Below are 12,424 nucleotides of genomic sequence, written 5' to 3' on the forward strand. Positions count from 1 at the left end.
GAACACTCTCTGAACACTCTCTGAAGAAGGGCCTGTGCCCGAAACGTCGAATCTCTTGTTCCCTGGATGCTGCCTGACCTGCTGTGCTGTTCCAGCAATAAAGTTTCAACTTTGATCTCCAGCATCTGCAGACCTCACTTTCTCCCAGAGGAAATACCCCCTAGCATCGATGCTGTCAAATTCCCCAGAAACTTACATGTCTCAATAATTTCTCTTCTCATTTAGATTAGATTACTTACAATATGGAAACAGGCCCTTTGGCCCAACAAGTCCACACCGACCCTCCAAAAGGCAACCCACCCAGACCCATTCCCCTACATTTACCCCTGCACCTAACACTACGGGCAATTTAGCACGGCCAATTCACCTAACCTGCACATTTTTGGACTGTGGGAGGAAACCGGAGCACCCGGAGGAAACCCTCGCAGACACGGTGAGAATGGGCAAACTCCACACAGTCAGTTGCCTGAGGCGGGAATTGAACCCGGGTCTCTGGCGCTGTGAGGCAGCAATGCTAACCACTGAGCCACCGTGCCGCCCCCCCCCCCATTGATCTGACCTCCCGTGAGTATAGGCCCAAACTGTTTAACCATTCCTCACTAAATAACCCCTTCATTGCAGGAATCAGCAAAGGGAACCTCATCTGAACTTTCAAATCCATGTACATCCACATACACAGAATTCCTGATAATTGAAACACAGAAGATAAGTACAGGAGTAGGCTGTTCAAACCCTCCACCCTGCTGCTCCATTTAATATGACATTGCCGAGTTCAGTATCCTAATCCTTGGTGGCATGGTGGCTCAGTGGTTAGCACTGCTGTCTCACAGCACTCGAGATCCCAGATTCAGTTGTAGCCTTGGGTGACTGTCTGTGTGGAGTTTGCCCATTCTCCCCGTGTCTGTGTGGATTTACTCTGGATGCTTTAGTTTCCTCCCTCAATCCAAAGATGTGCAGGTTGAGTGAATTGCCCATGCTAAATTATCTGTAGTGTTCAGGTTCGGTGGATTAGCCATGGGAAATACAGGGTTACAAGGATTGGGTAGGAGGTTTGGGTCTATGTGGGATGCTCTTTGGAGGGTCAGTGTGGACTCAGTGCACCGAATGACCTACTTCCACACTGTAGGGATTCTAAGATTCTCTAATCTCATCCTCCCTCTTTAGTCCACAAGAATTATATCTGCCTCCTTCTTGAAAACACATTATATTTTGGCCTCAACCACTTGCTGTGGTAATGATTTCCACACACTCACCACTCTGAGTGAAGAAATATCTCCTCATCGCAGTCCTAAACATTTACCCCCTTATCCTTAAATTATGAGTCCTCATGCTTGACTGCCCAGTCATCAGGAACAACTTTCCTGTGTTAACCCTGTCTGGTCCTGTCAGAAACTGATAAGTTTCTTCTAAATTCCAATGAAGATAATTGTAACCAATTCAATCTCTCCTCATATGTCTGTCCTGACATCCCCGGAATCAGTTTGGTAAATCTTCACTGCATTGCCTCCAGAGCAACATTCTTCCTCAGTTAAGGATTATATTTGCAGTTTCCAATCTACTGAGGCCTTTGAGCAATCCAGGGAATTTTGGAAGGTTACAACCATTGTAGCTACTTCTTTCAAGACCCTATGGTGCAGATCACCAGCTCCAGGAGACTTGTCACTCTTTAGATCCAATAGTTTTCCCAGGACTCTTTCTCTAGAGATTATGATTGTTTTAATCTCCTCTTCAACTATTCTGTTTTGATTTTCTAATGTTTTTGGGATGACTTTTGTGTCTGCTACAGTGAAGACACTGTTAAAAATTAAGACCGTTCAATGCTTCTGTCATTTCCTTATTTCCCATTAATCCCAGTCTCATCCTCTCAGGAACACTGATCACTTTAGCTACTCTTTTGGTTTTTATATCCTTGTAGAAAATTTTACTGTCTATTTTTATATTTCTAGCTAGCTTTCTCTCATTCTCTAACTTATTCTTTCTTTCTTTGCTGGTTTCTAGAATTTGTCCAATGTTCTGACCTTTGGAGTATTGCATATATTTTCTAACCATTTGCTACTATCCTTCAGTTAGTTAGTTGGGGATGGTGCATCATTTTCACTGTATTTGTCATTTTTTAACTGTTCAGACGGTGGTTTGACAGGAAATGTCCAATTGGTGACAGTTTATCATGTTTCTTTATTACAGGAACAGTATGAGCTGGTCTACAGTGCAATCAGTGTTCTATTTGAGAAGCAGCTAGAATTCCTCAACACCAACGCGACCTTCTGTGAAGATGAGGTGAGTTTTTGTCCTTGTTCTGTGCTTTGTTGTCTCAGCTGTCTTCAGCTGCCCCCACTTTGAAATCATCACTTAGCCTTTATCTAGTCTCAGAACCATTTGAAAAGGTCTGGTAGGTTCCTACAACAAACCTCCTCCTCTAAACATACACTCACTCACAGAGACTGACCCACACAGAGACTCACTCACACACGCACACGCACACACACATACACATAGTTACCCACATGCACAGACACACACACACCCTTGCTAGAAGGAGTGAAAACTGTATCTCCCATTCCCAGTTTCTGCATGTGAATCTTCACTGCCCCTAGCTGTCCTCAACTCTGCAGGAGGTTCATTTGCAGAATTATGCTAACAGCATGGGATCAGTTCTCACATTGGCTGAGTTTACCATGAAGGACCCTCCTTCTCAACCTCTCCCCTTCACCTGAGGTATATTATGATGAACCTCAGATTATACCACCACAAGTTAGTTCGTTCTCTCTCTCTCTCTCTACCTCTCTTTCTCAATGACAGTGTGATGCTGTGGCCTGATAAGACTATGGCTACTCTATCCAAGACATATTTTAAGATGCTGTGGCCAGAGCTTTATCTAATGCCTCAGATGTAGCGAACATCAGATATAAGTTCACTTATTTAGTGATTTTGAAATTTTTTGTCCCATGTATTTTTAGACAGAATACTTAATGCATTAGGGTCCTCACTAGGCATTTGCATTTTTCAGATCCCATTCTCTGAAGACTACTTTGGAAGTAGAGTTTCTGACTTTTAGCATTTCACATTGACAAAGCAACTAATCCCATGTTTCAGGTGCAATTTTCTGATCCAATTTTAAGTCATGTTTCCCTTTCAGCCAGTTTAATCTCTGTACATTTGCCGGGACAATCTACTCAATCTTTCCAGGTTGATGAGATTCAATCTTAGCTGGTTTGGCAGCATCAGTGAAAAGGGACAGAGTTAACTTGCAGCTAGGTTTTTTCTGAACTGTTATGATTTGGGACCCCTTTAGAAATGAAGGATTGGTCTCAATTTCAGGATTCCTGGTGCTTCTAATTTTCGGGATTACTTCTTAAGGGAGCAGGTGGATTCAGGTTGTGAGTATGTACCCAGCCTTTCCAACCAGACTAGTTCCATACAGCATGACCTTGTCTTCCATTTCATCTTGGAGTCGGACCATGTTTTCAAATGGTTGTGATTAGAGTCATAGAGATGTACAGCATGGAAATAGACCCTTCGGTCCAACCCATCCATGCTGACCAGATATCCCAACCCAATCTAGTCCTACCTGCCAGCACCCGGCCCATATCCCTCCAAACCCTTCCTGTTCATATACCCATCCAAATGCCTCTTAAATGTCGCAATTGTACCAGCCTCCACCACTTCCTCTGGCAGCTTATTCCATACACGTACCACCCCTGAGTGAAAAAGTTGTCCCTTATGTCCCTTTTATATCTTCCCCCTTTCACCATAAACCTATGCCCTCTAGTTCTGGACTCTGAAAAGACTTTGTCTATTTACCCTATCCATGCCCCTCATAATTTTGTAAACCTCTATAAGGTCACCCCTCAGCCTCCGACGCTCCAGGGAAAACAGCCCCAGCTTGTTCAGCCTCTCCCTATACCTCAAATTCTCCAACCCTGGCACCATCCTTATAAATCTTTTCTGAACCCTTTCAAGTTTCACAACATCTTTCCAATAGGAAGGAGACCAGAATTGCACGCAATATTCCAACATTGGCCTAACCAATGTCCTGTACAGCCGCAACATGACATCCCAACTCTTGTACTCAATACTCTGACCAATAAAGGAAAGCATTCTTCATGGTCTGCATGAGGGACCCCTTTGAAAGGTAAATGCCCCTCCCATGCCAAAGTATGACCACCCCAAACATCACCTCCTCAAATAACCCTCATGACTCACTGTCAAAATAAGATTCTTTTTTACTATCCATGAACACTCTCTCTCTCTCTCTCTCTCTCTCTCACTCACACACACACACACGACTGTTGGCTTTGCAAAAAAGACTAGCAATTTAATTCCTAGCTTTTCACTACATTAAAAAATGAATGCCTTTATATTAAAGGGCATTAAAACTGTTATTCATGCAGACACTTTAAAGTTTCAAAACCTAAAACAACAAGGCACTTGTAACTACTTACTCCTCCAAGAACAGACAAGGTGAAATTGGTAGAGATCACTCATCCATAGCTACTAATCAAATAGAGACTTAGGTGTTTCAGCAGTTCATTGGTTGACTGAGCACTTAGCCAAGAAACATAATAAGGCTTTTGAAAATCTAGCCTATTGGCTACATTTAACCAAAAATAGATTTAAAATGCCTCATTAATACTTTGTCTGAAGAAGAAGTGGACAGTGAAAAAGGTTACCTCAGAGTACAACGGGATCTTGATCAGATGGGCCAATGGGCCGAGGAGTGGCAGATGGAGTTTAATTTAGATGAATTTGAGGTGCTACAATTTGGAAAAGCAAATCAGAGCAGGACTTATACACTTAATGGTAAGGTCCTGGGGAGTGTTGCTGAACAAAGAGACCTTGGAGTGCAGGTTCATAGCTCCCTGAAAGTAGAATTGCAGGTTGATAGGATAGTGAAGAAGGTGTTTGGTATGCTTTCCTTTATTGGTCAGAGTATTGAGTACAGGAGTTGGGAGGTCATGTTGCGGCTGTACAGGACTTTGGTTAGGCCACTTTTGGAATACTGTGCACAATTCTGGTCTCCTTCCTATCAGAAAGATGTTGTGAAACTTGTAAGGGTTCAGAAAAGATTTACAAGGATGTTGCCAGGGTTGGAGGGTATGAGCTATAGGGAGAGGCTGAATAGGCTAGGGCTACTTTCCCTGGAGCGTTGAAGGCTGAGGGGTGACCTTATAGAGGTTTATAAAATGATGAGAGGCATGGATAGGGTGACTAAATAAGGTATTTTCCCTAAGCTGGAGGAGTCCAAAACTGGAGGGCATAGGTTTAAGGTGAGAGGGGAAAGATTTGTTGGGGCAATTAGGGATGGGCAATAAATGTTGGCCTGGCCAGTGATGACCTCATCTAATGAATGAAAAGAAAATGAAAAGTAGTTCCTGTTCTCAGTTGTTTTCCCCAGTTTGAATTTGTGTCATTATTTAGGAGCACAGTTAGTCATGTTGTGTTGATAGCCTTCTCAGAACCAGAGAACTTGCAACACATCATGCCTTTGCCAGCTCTTTTGAGTCTAATTAGTCCCATTTCCCCTACTTTTAACCCATAGCACTGCAACTTTTTCAGGCAGTGCAAGCCAGATCACAATAACAAGCTGTGGAACAAAGTTCTCCCCATTGCCATTTCTCAGTCTTTTGCGAATTAATTTCAACCTGTGCCTTCTGATAACCTTTCCTCCAACTTGCAGAAGATGCACTAATAACACCTCTACCAAATATTTCATTAAACTTATTGCTTCCAGTCAACAATCATATTAGTTTGTTGCCATGAACTCTGCCAAAAAAAGGGATTAAAACAAACATTTGGTTGGGAAAAAAAACATTTTTCTTGTCCTCTCATGGGATGAGAGCATCACTGGCAAGGCGGGGCTTTGTTACCCATCCTGAATTTCCCTTGAACTGTGTGGGTTATTGGGCCATTTCAGATGATAGTTAACAGTCAACTACATTGGAGTCTAATGTAGGCCAGACCAAGTAAATATGGCAGATTCCTTTCCCCAAAGGAATTTAGTGGACCAGATGAATTTTTACAACAAGCAATAATAGTGATCATGGTCATCATCACCAAGCATAGCATTGGCACTGTGCCAATGCGCTTATATTCACAACATCTTTTATTTGTCAACTTCCTCTTTGAGTGAGCTGCTATGGAACAGTGCAGGGAGCTGTGGTTTCTGCACAATATGAGTTTGTAGTGTTTGGGAGGCTTGCACTCGCATACCGGATGTGGTAAAACAGATGGCGCGCAAACAAACAGTTCCACTGGAGAAACAGCCTTATCCTCAAAAGCAGGACTTCTGCATTTGAGTAAAAATGACATGAGGTGCCACTCCTGTTGAAATCTGCGAGCGAAGCATTTTCTGCTGTGAAGCTTCTCTATGGGGCCAGTAATGGGATTGTCAGGATGGTGGTTGTGGTGGGGTGGGGACAGGAAATCAATGTGGTCAAATTAGCTCCGCCTCTCAGATGTAGAGAATGGTTGGGTTAGGAACTTTCCAGGATTGACTTCAGGAATTAAATGAGTCAGAATAAAAACCAAAATAAAACATTAAATTACATTCAAAATAATAATTAAACAGTCTGTTAGATTCTCTTCCAAGTCTTCTAGCACTTTCCAAAGGTGCACAATTTGCAACTACAGAGATAGATTCCCACCTTTCGACAAAAGTTCAGATTTCTGACTTGTTTAAAGATTAATAATTTGGTTGCAACATTCAATGGGGTTACAAAAGCAGAAAGACATTTCAAAAAAGCGGATGTTGGAGACAAGCAGGACAGAAAACCAAAATTATCCAAAGGTCTATTTGTCCCCCAGTTGATGGTGAAATTGGGGCATGATGAAACTAGCCAATGACAAGAGTGTGGGGAAAGGGTGATGGTGACTGGTCACAAGATGAAGCTGCCAGAAATGCATTCAATCAAAATTGGAGACTCTAGAGCAGAGTGTACGCAGTATTACTATCCCATTGTACCCTGAAGCCATAATATTGTACACTCCTATGCCCCAAAATGCCTACACTCTACTCTGAAGCCCTTATACCACAAACACTGTACTATGGCATAAAAGCCCTTCACCAATGCATCCCAAAACCTCTATATCCCTGTACCCCAAACCTCCTCCATTCCAAAACGTCTGCACCCTGAATGCTGTATTCTCTAAAACCCATATACACCAGTGACTAAATGTGCAGGAGCCACAATACCATGTTCCAGACACTGTATCTTTGCACCAAGTTTTGTTTTGGTCATTTGTGTTCTGCTGTTCATTTCTTTACTGCACTGTTAGCCCTAATAAGGAGCACATGGTTGACTAAGCCTGCTTCTTCCTGTGTGCACCTAGACTCATTGTGTTAGGGGGAGGCTGGGACTCCAGCTGAGCAATGATAAGGATCCAGCCTGGAATGATGTTCATACCTGCTGCCACATGGGTTCACTTTTCACCATCACAGAGGATCCCTGAGGCTGGAACCATCGCTCTTCCTGCGAAACACACCAAACTCCCTTCCTATTGATATCCAGTTTGAATCCATTTCACTCACTTTCTCCCTCTCTTCTTTTCCTATGTCTCCTTATTTCTCTTCCCTTCCCTTTTTCTGCTTCTTTCTCTTTCCTTGTCACTTTGTTTCTGTTTTCTCTGCATCCTTCTGCTTTCATTTCTTTTATTTTCTCTTGCTTACTTTCTCTCTTGTCTTTTCCTTGTTCACTTTTCGTCCCCCTCTCTTTCTTTTCTCTGAATCATTTTTACTTCCTTCACACACTGTTTGTTCCCTTCTGTAACTGTTTTCCAGGTCAGGAGACTGTCTCTTGGTGCATTATCCAAGCTGGACTAGGTAATGGACCCTTCAAGAAAGTAAATTACAGATGGGCAGCGTATGCTGGTCTTGTCAATGTTGACCACATCCCAGGAAAAAAAGCTAAAAGTTAACTTTTTGGTGAATCTCAGCAGGTTTGCAGCATCTGAGAAGAGAGAAACAGAGTTACTGCTTCTGGTCTGATATGACCTTTCTTTGAAACCAGAAAAAAGTCTTCTGAGGGCTCTCCTCCTGAACCTGGGTTCAAGTCCCACCTGCTCCAGAGGAGCGTAATAACATCTCTGAACAGGTTGATTAGGAATAATAGGTTAATTCTTTTTTGAAAATGTCTTCTGAGGAAACGTCATTGAACTTGTAACATTAACTCAGTTTTTCTGTCTCCACAGATGCTGCTAAATTTGTTGAGGTTTAAAAGAGGGTTTTTTTCTTTGCAGATTTCCAGCACCCACAGTATTTTGGCTTGTTTCAGTGAAAAATAAATAAAAGTTTGATGCTGGCGTTATTGGTGTTTAGAAATTTGAAAATTCAAAATAGTGTTGGGGAGTTGGGGATTCTGTGGAAGACTTTGCTGCACAGGCTGGAAGCATTCCGGTATTATGGAGAAGCAGTCAGAATAAATGGGTTGAAAGCAAGAATGTTTACAATTACTTACGAGGGGAAGTGGTGGAACAGTGATAACGTCACTTATCTAGTAATCCAGACATTAGGCTACTGTTCTAGCAGATGGTGAAATTTGAATACAAGTGAAATCATTTGAAAAGAAGTTAGCCTAATGGTGACCATGTATAAACTGTCAGTTGATATAAAAAAGTCCGTCTGGTTCACTAACTCCTTTCAGGAAGGAAATCTGCCAGCTTTTCATGGTCTGACCCATAAGAGAAGTGTTCGACTCAATTAGGGATGGGCAATAAATGCTGATTTAGCCAGTGATGCCTACATCCCATGAATAAATAACGAAAAATGTGAAAAGGATCATTTCTTTAAGCAAACCCAAAGTATCTGTTCAAGGGGTTGAAGGTTCCAAGATCCAGCAGCTGTTGATGGCACCCAGTTTAGTTTCAGTTATGTAGAACCCACAGAGTCTGCACAGGTTTGACCTGCCTTCTCTTTAAATGTATAATGTTGGTGATGATTTGAGCGGTTTGGTTTTAGAGCAGCCTGTTACTGAGGTTGGGAGCACTGAGGTGCTGAGTGTGTGGTTTCATTCAGGAAGTCACTTAGAGTCTAAAACTGAAAATGACATTATTTACAGGAAGATACTGACCAAATGCAACTTGGTTTTGACTATTGGCGGAGCATACAGGCAGGTCAAACTATGTATACTAATTATATGGGTGCAGGGTAGTCTGTACGTGTATTGTGTGCATGTATATGTACATGTTTTTATTTTTAAATTGTCCTTGTTTGTTCTCATGCACCAAGACCAGGAACAGAATATTAATCATTGATGTTTCTCAACCTGTGCTATTCCTCCCCATCACTTGTCATCTTCTGAAAAATGCTTTCTACTCTTTCCTAGGAATCTAAAAAAATTCTCTCTTATCTTCACCCTTCAATCTTGTGTCTGATTCCATTATTCAAGTTGTTACAGTGAGGGACCTTAGGCTGCTTCTGCCTCCTGGTGATTGTCTGTCACATGTTGTGAGTGTTTTTGTAGTGTCATAGAGTAACATAGCACAGAAACAAATGTTTCAGTCCAACCAGTCCAGGCCGACTATACTAGTAAGTTTTCGTTGTAAAGTATTAAATAATCCGCATTTTCACTCTTAGTGTGATCATTCTGCAATTGTTTCAGAATGTCCTGTGGCCGAGTTTGGCTTACAATAACTAAACAAGTTTCTTGTTAGTCAGGGGCTGGTCTTTCATGGTACCTGAAACTACTTCAGAATTTCACAGAAAAATTGTGTTTAAGCTCTCACCTTTTCTTTTTGGAAACCCAAGGTCTTTTCCACTTTAACTTGGCTTGAAATTGTTGCCAAAATTTTTCAAGCCTATGTGAAATAAGTCAGTGTAAGTTAGTTGCTGATTCACTCCCAGCCTGTTTCCCTTGGCTGATGTGAACCAATTCACTCTCCTTTGAGTTTTGGTAAATCCAATCTGATGTTCAATGATGTTGAGGACACGTTGACTGACATTTTGCTTTTACATTTGTCCTACAGATTATTGAGCCCTCTGTGGAATTAGAGAGACCTCAGCGGCCACCAAAATCTATTTCTCTTTCAACAAACTCATCACGTTACAGGTAACACATATGGAGGCTAGTAATGCATGTAAATAACCTTGCTGTGTCTGTATCTCCTTATCACTGTGTAACCTCTTCCAGTTCTATCAACCTCCATGAATTCTGCACCAATGCCCCCCCCCCCCCCCATCTCACCCCAATTCTGGTTTCTTGTCCTTCAGTAGCTTCCATCATTCTACCTAATGCCTTCAGTTTTGGTCTGGAGCTCTGTTCTTCTCACTCATTTAATACCCATCTCCCTGACCAAGCTTTTGATCACCAATTCTAATATCTGTTTATGTGGCTCAGTGTTAAATTTAATCTGATTATGTTCCTCTGAAATAGCTTGATACCTATTAGCACATTAAAGACACTAAGTCAATGCAAGCTGTTGAATCGAACAACGGAACTAAATCAGTAACTAGTTGCAGAATTTGATGAATAAAGAGGCAGTGGAAGCCAATAAGTTAGGATTATGGAAGAAAGATAGGAACTAGTCATGGGGGTTGATTAGTGATAAACTGATGGAAATGGATTATCTTAGGTTTTCATCATATCTGTCCATAATAGGATCAGACATCAATGTCTCTTTAACTTTGTTACTGCACTGAATGCACAATTCCCCTCCCCACTGATCAACTGGATTTAACCTAGTCAGCCAACAATGTGGCAGGGACTTTGCGTTGCTCCTGAACCACCATTGAACAAAGCTCTCAGTCAGTTCCCCATAAGGCTGACTTGACTTATCAATAGAAGAACATAAGGCAGTCTTGTGGTTTTTACACAGGGAATCAGCAATTAATCAAACAGCAGCTAATTTCTTTGAAAAACAAACTAAAGTATTATCATAAAGAATGTGATGGAATAATGTCCATCCTATAGTGATACCTGCCAATATGCTAACCCCAACTCCACTCTTCCCCACCTAACAGTCTCAAACCAGCACCCTGAGTATTCACACTCTGAATCTGAATTGAATGGCTTCACTGTTACAGACACAAAATTTAATGAATAATGGGACTCTCTAAAACATAATGTTCAATGTGGCTCCACATCTTGAGGACATGTTTGCGATTCAGAGCAATAACTGAATAGGCTGAGAATATAACTGTGCAATCAATCAGGGTTGGGCCTCAGAAATGTTCAACTCACTTTGTGCTGTCCATGCCCTGGGAGAATTTGAAGGGTCCAGTGCAGGGAGAGTTTTCTCCGTATCTAACCACATGCTGTTCCTGTCCTGGGATTGTTTGATGGGGGACAATGTAGAGGAAGCTTTACTCTGTATGTAACCGCATGCTGTCCCTGGCCTAGGAGTGTTTGATGGAGGCAGTGTGGAGGAAATGTTTTCTGTATCTAACCGCATGCTGTCCCTACCCTGAGAATGTTGATGGGGACAGTGCAGAGGGAGCTTTACTTTCAGTTTAAAAGAATAGAGGGAGCTTCACTCTTTAGCTAAACCCGTGCTGTAAATGTCCTGGGAGTGTTTGACAGCGACAATGTAGAATGGATTTTTTTTTCTGTATCTAACCCTGTCCTGAGAGTGTTGGTGGGAACAATGTTGGGGGAACATTACTTTCAGTATAAAAACATACAGAAGGTATTACTTTCCATTTAAAAGAGTAAAGGAAGCTTTACACTCTTTCTTGCCCTGTGCTGTCCCTATCTAGGAAGTGTATGATGGGGACAGTGTAGAAGTGTAACCTACATATCCTTAAACACTATGGGTAATTTAGCATTGGCCAGTTCACCTATGCTCGGTGTTATTCCATCCTGAGAGTGTTTGATGGGGCAATGTAGAGCTTAGTGACTGGTTAATAATTCAGTTGAGCTGGTTCCTGATTAAATTGGCAGACATCATTTCCCGTCTGTTTATTCTGTCGCTATGTTTTATGCCTTTGGTGATTTTTGTTTTTGCAATGTGCTCACATTGCAGCATATACTGTATACCACCTCTGGCTCAGAGGCATCTGTGAATCACACTCTGAAAATAGTACTCAGAACAATATCAATCCCACAATCTATTCTCACAATTTCTCAAGCTATTAGTTTTGAATCATGAAATAGTGTCACCTTTTGACTGGATATACCAGTTCTTATCAAATAGAAATGTATTAACTGGAAGCATTTGGTATTTTAAATGAAAAGTTTTATTTGTCGATTTTCTTTGAGCTTTCAAATGAAGCTAAGTGGTAATGGGAGCTAATCTTGAGCTGGATGTGCAGAGGTGAAAACAATAGTCACAACTGCAAATGTAATGTTGCATCTAATGGGAGTATGAAGTGGTGATTAAATGCCATCTCAAGCCCTGCTAACAGTTTTAGATACTGCACATGAGGAATGATGTAATGCACTGGAGGGTGGCAGTGCGGAATAATTATGATGACATTTATTCACTTGTGTTC

General features: G+C 41.7%; 1 protein-coding gene across 2 annotated transcripts in view; it reads left to right on the top strand.

The window, feature by feature from the left end:
* LOC122563025 (tyrosine-protein phosphatase non-receptor type 22-like) overlaps positions 1-12,424 on the top strand; it is a 96,945-nt gene that overhangs the window by 55,165 nt on the left and 29,356 nt on the right. For both annotated transcript variants that reach the window (XM_043716337.1, XM_043716338.1), the window contains 2 exons: positions 2,185-2,277; positions 9,961-10,043. In XM_043716337.1, the coding sequence (XP_043572272.1) occupies positions 2,185-2,277; positions 9,961-10,043 (176 nt within the window). The remainder of the gene's footprint in view (positions 1-2,184; positions 2,278-9,960; positions 10,044-12,424) is intronic.

This window comes from Chiloscyllium plagiosum, chromosome 26 (genome assembly GCF_004010195.1).
Source record: "Chiloscyllium plagiosum isolate BGI_BamShark_2017 chromosome 26, ASM401019v2, whole genome shotgun sequence".
In the NCBI taxonomy this organism is placed as follows: Eukaryota; Metazoa; Chordata; class Chondrichthyes; order Orectolobiformes; family Hemiscylliidae; genus Chiloscyllium; species Chiloscyllium plagiosum.